Below are 11,133 nucleotides of genomic sequence, written 5' to 3'. Positions count from 1 at the left end.
AGTTTAGTCGTCTATCTTTATTTATTTATTTATTTATTCCCTTTTCTATTTTGCGGAGTTTTTTTGCGGAGAGTGAGCAGCAGCAGCGGAGGATTCAACATGCCAGACTTCTGAGAAGACACCTACCCCCCCCCCTCCCTCCCTTACCCCGATTTTTTTTTCCTCTGGAAGTAATAGCCGACGTGTGCGCGCAGAAGATGGGGGCAAAAATGTTTCAAATCAAGGGAAGTATTTCCTCTGCGGCTCTGCTCAAACTCCTGCTCCTCGCCGCGCTCGCGCTCGGCGCGGGCGGTAAGACTTTGAGATACAAAGTTTACGAGGAGCAGAAAGTCGGCACGGTTATTGCACGGTTAAGGGAGGATGTAGCCGGGGTTTTATCCAAACTACCGAGTTCCTTGACCTTTCGGTTCCGCGCCATGCAACGAGGGAGTACGCCGTTCCTGTCGGTCCGGGAGGAGGACGGGGAGATCAGCATTGGCACCAAAATCGACCGTGAAAAGCTTTGTGAGAAAAACTTGAACTGCTCGATTGAATTCGACGTGGTCACGCTCCCCACGGAGTACCTGCAGCTGTTCCATGTGGAGGTGGAAGTGCTGGACATTAACGACAACTCCCCGCACTTCTCCCGCGCCATTGTCCCCATCGAGATCTCCGAGAGCGCATCTGTGGGGACGCGCATCCCGCTGGACGGCGCAGTGGATGCGGACGTCGGAGAGAACTCTTTGCACACTTACTCCTTAACACCCAATAACTTCTTTAAGATTGAGGTGCGGACCCGGACGGACGGGGCCAAGTATGCAGAGCTGGTGGTGATGAGGGAGCTGGACCGGGAGGTTCAGTCCAGCTACCAGCTCCAGCTCACAGCCTCGGATAATGGTATGCCCCCCAAGTCTGGCTCCACTCTGCTCAAAATCAGCATTTCTGATTCCAACGACAACAGCCCAGCCTTTGATGAGCAGGCGTATATCATCAATCTGCTGGAAAACTCCCCCCTTGGGACTCTAATCATTGATTTAAACGCCACAGATCCAGACGAGGGCACTAATGGGAAGATAGTCTACTCTTTCAGCAGTCATGTCTCGCCAAAAATCCTGGAGACATTTAAAATAAATCCAGAAAACGGCCACATTACTCTCATTAAAAGAGTGGACTATGAAACCACCGCGTCCTATGAGCTGGATGTTCAGGCTCAGGACTTAGGCCCGAACTCTATCCCTGGACTTTGCAAAATTGTGGTGAAGGTGGTGGATGTAAATGACAACAAACCGGAGATAAACATCAACCTGATGACGCCTGGCAAAGAGGAAGTGGCCTACATTTCAGAGGGGGCCCCCGTGGACACCTTCATAGCTCTGGTGCGTGTTGAAGACAGTGACGCAGGGCTCAACGGCGAGGTGGTGTGCAGGCTGCACGGCCACGGCCACTTCAGACTCCAGAAGACGTATGAGAAGAACTACATGATCCTCACCAACATCTCGTTGGACCGGGAGAAGAGGTCGGAGTACAGTCTGACGGTCATAGCTGAGGACCGGGGCTCTCCCAGCCTCTCCACCATCAAACATTTCACCGTTCAGGTTCTGGATGAAAACGACAATCCTCCACGTTTCGAGAAGAGTCACTATGAGGTCTTTAAATCGGAGAACAACTCCCCAGGAGCCTACCTGATGACCGTGGTGGCCTCAGATCCAGATCTGGGCACCAATGGCCAAGTCACTTACACCATCATAGACGCCATGGTCCAAGGGAGCCCCATCTCCACCTATGTCACCATTGACCCCTCCAATGGCGCCATCTACGCCTTGCGCAGCTTTGACCACGAAGACGTCAGCCGGATCGCCTTCACAGTTCAGGCACGTGACGGGGGAAACCCTGTGCTGTCTGCGAACACCACCGTCCTCCTGACTGTTCTGGATGAAAACGACAACCCGCCTATCATCCACTCCCCCTCCCTCCAGAATCACACCGCTGAGATTCTGGTGTGGAAGTACGCGTCGCCGGGTCAGCTGATCACCACGCTTAAAGTCACAGACCGCGACGCCGGTGCCAATGGAGAGTTGAGCTGCGCCATTGTTGGCGGCAATGAGGATGGGCTGTTTGTGATGGACGCCCGGCGATGTGAGCTCAGAACCAACGCCAGCTTGGAGCAGGCTCCTCGGGATGTGATGGAGGTCAAGGTAGAAGTGCAGGACAGAGGCACCAGTCGGATGTCCACGGGGGCCCTCCTCAGGCTCTCCCTGCAGGAGAACATGGACATCCTCCCCCCTCTCTACCCCACCGGCTCCAGCCAGGCCTCCATGGATCTCTCCCTCATCGTCATCATCTCTCTGGGTGCCGTTTGCGCTCTGCTGCTCATCGTCATGGTGATGTTTGCCACCGCCCGCTGCAGCCGTGAGAAGAAAGACCCCAGACACAACTACAATTGCCGTGTGGCAGAGAGCAGCTACCAGAACCACCCCAAGAAGCCCGCCAGGCAGATCCACAAGGCTGACATCACCCTGGTCCCCACTGTCAACGGGACTCTGCCTGTGCGGGCTCACCCACGCTCCCCCTCGGCCTCCCCGACACCTGAGAGGGGCACCCTGGGGAGCAGGCAGAGCCATCACAGCCGCCAGTCACTCAACAGTCTGGTCACCATCTCCTCCAATCATGTGCCAGAGAATTTTGCCTTGGAGCTGGCCCACGCCACGCCTCCTGTAGAGGTAAGACGATGATGAATACAGTTCATTTACTCTAAAGCTAGATTGTCTACGGCTTCATTCAAAGATAAACACATGACATGTAATCATGTTTGTACTGTGCAGGTTTCATTTGGTCTTATATTCAGTATTTGTTATGAATTTTGCCTCGCTCCACATTCTGTTACCTCCAGCCCTCGTGTCATGTTTTTGTTGACCATCACATTCAGTAGCAAGTCACAAAGTCATGCCAACCCCCCCCCCCCCACACACACACACACACACACACACACACACACACACACACACACACACACCTACCCTCTCCCTACAGTATCCCTCCACCCCAACATTGTCTTGTGGCCTTGGTTGTTTGATTCCATTCATTTTCCCCGTCTTCATTTTTTCCTTTTATTTTTGTCTTTTTATTTCTTTTTTGTCTTTTTTTTTGTTTCTCTTGGGATTGTAGCAAGTCTCACAGCTTCTGTCCATGCTCCATCAGGGCCAGTACCAGCCACGACCCAGCTTCAGAGGCAACAAATACACCAGGAGCTACAGGTAATGCACATGCAAAAATGATGCTTTGAAAGCCTTTGTTGTCAGAAGTCAGTTAAAAATTAAAGGATACAGCTCTATGATATGATGATAAAACATTTCCACATGGTTTTCTCTGTTGTCTGTGCTCTCACAAACCCCCTAACATCCATATCCTGTAGCTTCCTGGTTTAGAGTCAAACTGTTTGCTCAATAACTTCACATTTGCATAATTTTATGTAAAACCCCTTCTGCTCTCTGTGCACCTTATTATCCATCTGTAGCATATCGTTCCATTTGATGATATTATTGTCAATGATGAGTCAGCCCTCTGTGAGAATTGTATCAAACCTCAGCGTGTCTCTGTGCAGATACGCCCTGAATGAGATGGATAAGTTCAGTCTGAAGGACAGCGGCCGTGGAGACAGCGAGGCCGGGGACAGCGACTACGAGCCGGGCAGGGAGTCCCCCATGGACAGGCTCCTCGGTGAGGGCTTTACTGAGATATATGCCCCTGATGGCCAGCACAGACCGCATGCAGGTACACCCCTGCCCCCCCCCTTCATCCACCACACCCCACAACCCTCCCTTCATATCCCATCATTCCCTGAATGTCCCTTTAGCTTCTAGCCCTGAATCCAAATAAGTTTCACCAGTTTTTACAATGTAGCAATCACAAATTAATTAACTGATTCACCATGGCAACCACGAGTCAGTTAATATATATAATACCGTAGATATGTATTATATATAAGATGAAGAAAAGCAGGAAACCCTTACATTTGACAGCTGGAGCCAAAAAATTCTGGGATTTTTTACCTTAAAAATGATGTTTCATTCAGATAGAAAATACAGTTGCTGATTAATTTTCTGTTGATCAACAAATTGACTAATCAACTAATCATTCAGCTCTAAAAGATTCACAATTAACAAGGTGTAATTAATTATTCCATCCACATCACTACATGGCGAATTTCTCAACACTGCAGTTGTAATCCCATCCAGGGGGTCACCGGGACAACATCTGGCACTGTCCCTATCCAGAGCTCACCTGGATGGGGACTGTGCCAGATGTTTTAGACTGACACATTGATGTGCTTGATGTACAGCATTTTAGTAAGGATAAATACATAGTTTGGAATTATAAATCTTCAAGGATCAGTTATAATTGCTGCTGTCATCCGTCCCGTCCATGATGCACAGTTTTTCTGTGCAAAAATGAAGATTAATTCCAAGGTTCAGGAAAAGCTAAAATATGAAACTTGAGAAGTCTGAGTTACATATATCAAGTGGATATCTGCCAAAGTTACAGTCTCAGGACTCTGAGTGGCTCCTCCTTATATGATTACCTTTTGGAGGACCAGACCACAGCAGGATGCCTCACACAAATCCACATGAGCACAGTCTAATGCTGCAATCACCTGTAAACAGATGAAGAAACCCACCTCGCTGCCTGTTAGAAATACAGTGTTTAAGCAGTTCTGGCATGACGGTTTTGTTCTGCATTGCAAGTTGTCTGCATGTGCATCGGCCTGTTTGTACGTCACCACTGAGTCTCACCTCACTGTCACTGAGCTCTTGACATCTCTGCAGACAGCTCATCTGATCCTCCATCCTGCACAGTCCAGTTAAGAAGGAAAAGCCCTGAGCACTTGTTGATCATCGATCGACCCGACTGACTTCCATATATTCTGCGTCCAACATCTGACAGGTTTCACAAACTAGCGGAGTTGGAGGCACTCGGTCACACTTGGTGGCTCCTCTGTCTCTCAGCTGACGTCACACAGGTTGCGAGCTGCCACAGCTGCTTTTATCACATCATCCCTGTCCTCCCAGACCTCCCACTTCTCTTCCAGCCAGCTTCCCACACAGCCATCACTCGACACCGCATTTGAGCTACATCCCAATTAAAGTCGACCCATACGGGCAGACAATCTCATCACTAACACCTCCTCCCTCCCTCCCCTCCCTTTCTTTATAGCTTTGTGGAGGAGCTGTGCTCATTAGTCACTCTCCTTTTCCCACCTTCAAGCCTTCACTTTCAGCCGTCCAAAATGAAGTCCTCGCGCTCCTCTGATAAAAAGGAGGCATTTAATTGCCATGTGACGAGTAGTTGCTATGGAGTTGGCTCCGAGTTGTGCTCCCTGAAGAGCATAATTACATCTCAAAGCTCACCTTTCTTCCTCTATATGTTCACCCGCCCCTCGCCCCTGTGTCCACTGCAGCAGAGATGATTTGAAACAGTGTTCGGCAGGTGCCCTGTCATTAATGCTGGATGTGGCAGCCCGTGTTGCTCAGGGGGAGAAGGAGGTAGAAACTCCTTGTGCTTCATCTTGATGCAGAACTCATTCTGAGAGGCTTAAAGAACACTTTAAGAACATACAAACTTTTCTTAAACAGCAAGAACTTTTTAAAAACTACCAGGGCTCCTTTTTTTAAAAAGAATAGTAGGACTCTTGGGAAATTTGTTCATACAAACCTGGAGTCACGGTGTGTATGTTAGCCTAATGTAGCATGAACCCTGAACCACGCCAGCAGTTCCCACCTGCTTTCAAAGTTTAAAAAAAATACACCTATTATCACATTCGAGTTTTCGAGCCCAGAAAACTGAGACTTTTGGAAATGTTGCTGACCCCGTTTTATTTTGAAAGCTCTGGGGTTGTGTTTAATTTTGAAAACTTTAGGGTTTTGTTGTATTTGGAGGGCTGAAAACGGAGACCTTTGGAAACGATGACGTAGACACCCGAGGTCTCTCCTGATTGGCTCTCATCGACGACCAGTGGTGAATACATGATACGTGATTATGAATGACAGTGTTACTGACCTTGTTGTCTTTGCTAGAAGCTGTTGTTCACTTACATTCTGCATTTTAACGCTGCAGCTGTCTTGGTTGTTCCTCGTTCAGAGTATTTTGTGCGACTAATCAACTGCAGAGTAGACAATCTGCTTCCTGTTTACATGCTCCTTGTACATGGTCAGTGTACGTGATTGCTCACATGATACGTGTTTTCACGTGTGTTAGTCGGGATGTAGATTATATCTGATACGGAGCTAAAACACTCGTCTGGATGGAAATCATTTTAGTTTTAAACGCTGTTGTAAAATGAAAACGTATTAGTGTGGATGTAGCCTAAAGCTCATGTTGTATCTCGCTGTTGAATTTATATACAAACAGTAGTGTAAAAATGATAGGAAATAGCCATTATAGAATCATATATAACAGAGAAGATGTGGGTGGGTGGATGAAGTGCTGGTCATCAAGAAAAACTCACAGCAGCTAACAGTTGATGGGATCTGAGGCAGAATTTGAAGGTCTCCTGTCCAAAGACACTGATGTACAGGTCAGAGACACTGACAGCAGTTTCTTTATTAACACCTGAACGTTGGTTAAAAATATCCTCTCTGTCAAGCCTGTCCCTGTTCCTTTTTGCATAATGAATGAGGAGTAAACAGTGTTGTCACATACAGGCAGGGGTGAGGGAGGACATGTGCTGCACATTGTCGCAGCACAGTTCCATATTGTCGCTTGTGTTTCTGGTTGGAAGACGCTATCAAGTTGCATTATGGGAAGTGTAGGATCCAGTTGTTTTGGATCTTGACCCCAAACTAAGAACTTAAAAGTCTGGATATCTCAGCTTCTGCTGCTTCCATTTACACCATTCCTGTTACAAATAATCAAATGTTATGAAACTGCAATTCAAGCGCATGGGAACATGGTCTCAGACCTGAGACCAGGCCGGTTTCACAAAGACACAAGACACAAGGCTTCAACAAAATAGTCAGACTTCAGATAGACTGAGTCTGAATTCATCTGTTGCACAAAGGTGTTTTAGTTATTGACTGTCTTGAATATCATATCATGAGTTAACCTGGAGGTAAGGTGTCTAATGTTTTTGTGATAAAATGAGTCAGTTTTTAGTTTAGGGAAACAGTCTGACTAACAGACTGATCTATGACTGGACCAACACTAGAGAGCAGCCTGAAGTATCTTTGTGAGACTGGCCCCTGGGCCCCGCTGTGTGTCCTCACATTGTTGTCCTCACAAAGTCTAGTGCCAGCACTCCGGTCTCTCTCTCTGCTCGCCAGATAACAAGGAGCGCCTGCTGCTTTGTATCAGGAATAAAAGTAGAATTTGTTTTTCTGATAAAATCCATTAAAATAAAAAGCTCTGAATTCAACTAACACATTATCAACAGAGAGTCAGCCACGTAGTCCCCAAAATAAACCAGCCAGATAATTCCCTGGCATGTAAATCAGTCAGTAAGTCAGTTGAATTGACACTGCAGTCAGTCAGACAGGCAGGCTTTCAGTTAATGTTTGCCTGCCACATTATTTCTTTCATTTTTGCACACAAATCAGTTGAGTTAAATCTTTCATTTTTAGCCTTTCATCAGCAGGGCACCCAATCTGCCGCTGCCCCCACACTGTTTTTCTCCTTCCAGTGCATCCAAATGCACATTTCATCTGCTCTAAGATGTATTATAAATGTTCCTTTCATGTTAATGAGGGGATAATGAAGTCCCTCAATAGCTCGGCTGAAAAGCGCCGCACTCCTTTAATGAAGGCTTTAAGTTGGCATATTTGATTTGTCTAATTTATTCTTCAGAGATTTCCTATTTGAAGATTTAATATTGAAAAGGGCGACTTGAAAGGGAAAAATGCAGGGCTTTTAGAGGAGGAGTTATTTTGAATGGGTAATAAGCATTGATCGGCCTTGCTGAATTGTCTCTATGTGGTAAATACATTGGAAGGTAGCAGGCAGGGCTCCTGCAGAGAGCCTTTCAGACTAATTAGAGCAGATTTCCACTGCGTTTCCAGAGACAGTGCAGCAAAAACACCTGAGGAGAGGCAGGCTGGGCGGAAACAGACTCGCTGTCAGGAGTCGCCTTCACATCTCTGTGATTACATTTATGGTTGTTTTGGTTCACAAAAAAACTGGGATCTCTTTTACTATTATCTACACAATAAATTCTCTTTTATTTATTGTATTTATTTTTCTAATACATCAGTTTGTTTATTTAGTTGTATATAATTAAACCTTTAATTGCATTGGTTCCTTTTACCTACCTCATTGTTTTTGTATTTGCCTTATTGCCTGGATGGATGGTTACACGGTCAGACGGACAAACAGTGCTAATCGTTGTGCCTACAAATCCTTGTTACAGGCTGTTACATTCTTCACATTCAAAGATACATATTCCACTACTGAACCCATCCAGGGCAGCCTAATTTCCTAATTAATATAGTGTAAATTGAGCTCAAACAATTAGGCAAGTAAGCAATTAGTTGATCAACAGAGAATTATTAGCTTTTGATAACAGTTGAATTGTTTCATTTGTTTAATCAACTAAAAATAAATATTCTCTGGTTCCAGCTTCTCAAATGTCAACAGTTTGGTTTCTGTGTTTTACACGGTTGAGGTGACGGACGTTTTTGGACGTTTTTGTTGGTTTGACAAAAGGAGATGTTTGAAGAGGTCAGAATCAATAATGAAAATGATGATTAGTTGCTGCCTAAAGTGTAGATACTGTACAATGAGTATGTGTGGGTGGAGTCATCAGAACCTGATCCTGGTATCTAGCGGTCACAGGCAAAGAACTTTCTGAATAAAATGAAATGGGCAGAATTTTGATTGAAGTCAGAAACTTTCTGATCAAAGACGTAAAGCAGATTAAGAATCGAGCCAGATATTCAATGCACAGTTTTTAATACTCGGTGCTACAGACACATTTCTGCTGCTATTAAAAAGGAATTGAGGTTTTATGCCCTGGTTATATGTGACTGTGTGCAGCTCAGTATCTCTGATTACTCATGAGTGTTTCTGTCTTTGTGTCTGTTCTCTGCAGCTATGCGGCTCTGCACAGAGGAGTGTCGTGTCCTGGGTCACTCAGATCAGTGCTGGATGCCCCCCCTGGCCTCCCCGGCCTCGTCGTCTTCCGACTACCGCAGCAACCTCTACATCCCCGGGGAAGAAGCCCGCCAAGCTGCTGACCTCTCACAGGAAAAGACCCCGCAGCCCTGCACTGACACCGGAACCGCCCGGAACCAGAGCTTCTCCACCTTCGGCAAGGACCTGGGTGGAGAGGACGGCGGCGAAGAGGAGGGGGGAGAAGACGGCGGGGCTGAGGACAGAGATGAAGACCTGTGCGGGACAACATCGCTGTTGTCAGAGATGAGCAGTGTGTTCCAGAGGTTGCTACCCCAGGGTCTGGACTCGTACGTCCAGGTCAACGAGAACCAGAAAGGGACTAGCCTGAGCGGTGTGGGTGTACCCATGACTGGATCTTTAGACCGCAGGAGGGGCCATCTACCCGGCAAGCCCAGTCCCTCTGTCCACCAGCAGGGCGTGGCAGCCTGGGCTGCCAACACCCACTTCCAGAACCCGGGAAGCAGCATTGGCCCATCTGGCCACCACCAGGGTGGCAGCTACCACACCCTGAAACCCAGCACCAAGCTCGGCTCCCAGAGTAACAGCCACAAGGGCCTGCAGGCCCCCAAAAACAGCCCTCAGAACAGCGGCCACACCCCCAAACCCCACAGCAGCCCCCTGCTCACGGCGCTGGTCAGCCCCACTCTGATGCAGCCGTCCCCTGCCCCCGTGGCGGTACCAGTCCCGCTCCCCGGGCCCTCCTGCAAGTGGTTACCTGCCATGGAGGAGATCCCAGAGAACTACGAGGAGGACGACTTTGACTCTGTGCTCAGCCACCTGCAGGGCAAACGCAGCGACAGCCGCCACGAGCTGGTGGACGCCAGCGAACTGGTGGCTGAGATCAACAAACTCTTACAGGACGTCCGGCAGAGCTAGACTTCCTGTTTTTTTTATCCCCTATATTTATTCACCACCCACTGACTGCTTCCTTTTACTTTCACAATAAAAGCGAGGAGCTGAGGGAGGCAAAAGGACAGAGGAGAAACTGAAATGAGAAACAAAGACAAAAAACTGAAATTGTCGTTAAAGTTGCATTTCTAATGTAATAATTGTGTTTTGTGAATGCTAAATATCCAAAAAATGTTTGTAATTGCTGGTTTGGTACACAATGTACACTATGTGACTGTATTTATCTTTGTATTTTAAAAATACATTTGTATACTTATATTTATAAAAAAAGTGTATATAAACTTAATCAGAAGTCTATTTTTATATTTTGAATGCATGTTGAGTAAAAAAGCATTGAATCAAGACTTTGACATGCGATTGACATTCTACGTATTTAAATTGTCTTTTGTATTGTGATTTTTTTTTTATTTGTCACTATGATATGTATACATGAATATATTAATGGACACTTGTCTTTGTGATCTGTTGTGGGGAGGGGGAGGGACACAAATAAAAGTAATACACAAACATTATTCACTCTGGTTTATATTGGAGTTTGGTAGCGGGAGCTTTTCTTCTTTATTGACTTTGTGAAGATCTTTAATATGATTATTATGGAAACAACGAGTCTGTCTGCAGGATGATGTGAGAGAATTTAGAAGACAGACATACAGACTTCGCATTTTTATACATATATAGCAAAGGTTTTCTTTATTGAACGAAAACAGGTAATGAGAAAACAAAACAACAAACATAAACTAACATACTAGGTCACACGAAACAAACCTAATAATGAACACAGACACATAACATCACAATATCAATCAGGCTTTCCAAACTAAATAAGATATTAAAGACAAAAAGAAGAAACCAAAACAAAACAAAGGCTAAATAATTCAGATTGTGCATTACATACATTTTTTTTAATGGCCTTCTTCAATAAACCTTTCCCATTTCTCTAAATGTTTTTTAACATCATCATTTGTTTTTGCAATATACCCTTCCAGAAATAAGTGACGTTTAATAGACATTCTAAATTGATTGATATTCAAAGAAACCACATCAGCAGCTTTGAAAATAAATGAATGAATGAATATTGTGCAGCTA

At 45.8% G+C, this 11,133-nt stretch overlaps 1 protein-coding gene across 1 annotated transcript; it reads left to right on the top strand.

Annotated features, from left to right (window-relative positions):
* Positions 1–209: 209 nt before the first annotated feature.
* On the top strand, positions 210–10,239 carry LOC111236381 (protocadherin-18-like). The gene is made up of 4 exons (XM_022765081.1): positions 210–2,699; positions 3,178–3,233; positions 3,581–3,750; positions 9,056–10,239. Exons 1-4 carry the CDS (start codon positions 210–212, stop codon positions 10,012–10,014), a joined length of 3,675 nt encoding a protein of 1,224 aa, XP_022620802.1. The 3' UTR covers positions 10,015–10,239.
* The last annotated feature ends 894 nt before the right edge of the window (positions 10,240–11,133 follow it).

Source organism: Seriola dumerili, unplaced genomic scaffold (assembly GCF_002260705.1).
Source record: "Seriola dumerili isolate Sdu_G_001 unplaced genomic scaffold, Sdu_1.0 BDQW01000645.1, whole genome shotgun sequence".
Taxonomy (NCBI): Eukaryota; Metazoa; Chordata; class Actinopteri; order Carangiformes; family Carangidae; genus Seriola; species Seriola dumerili.
The sequence above is the reverse complement of the archived record's forward strand: the minus strand, read 5'-3'. Positions and strand labels throughout refer to the sequence as shown.

Coding starts and splice junctions, on each gene's coding strand:
- LOC111236381 (XM_022765081.1), top strand. CDS start 210: ATGTTTCAAATCAAGGGAAGTATTTCCTCTGCGGCTCTGCTCAAACTC. Junction 2,700..3,177: donor ACGCCACGCCTCCTGTAGAG/GTAAGACGATGA, acceptor ATGCTCCATCAG/GGCCAGTACCAGCCACGACC. Junction 3,234..3,580: donor AAATACACCAGGAGCTACAG/GTAATGCACATG, acceptor GTCTCTGTGCAG/ATACGCCCTGAATGAGATGG.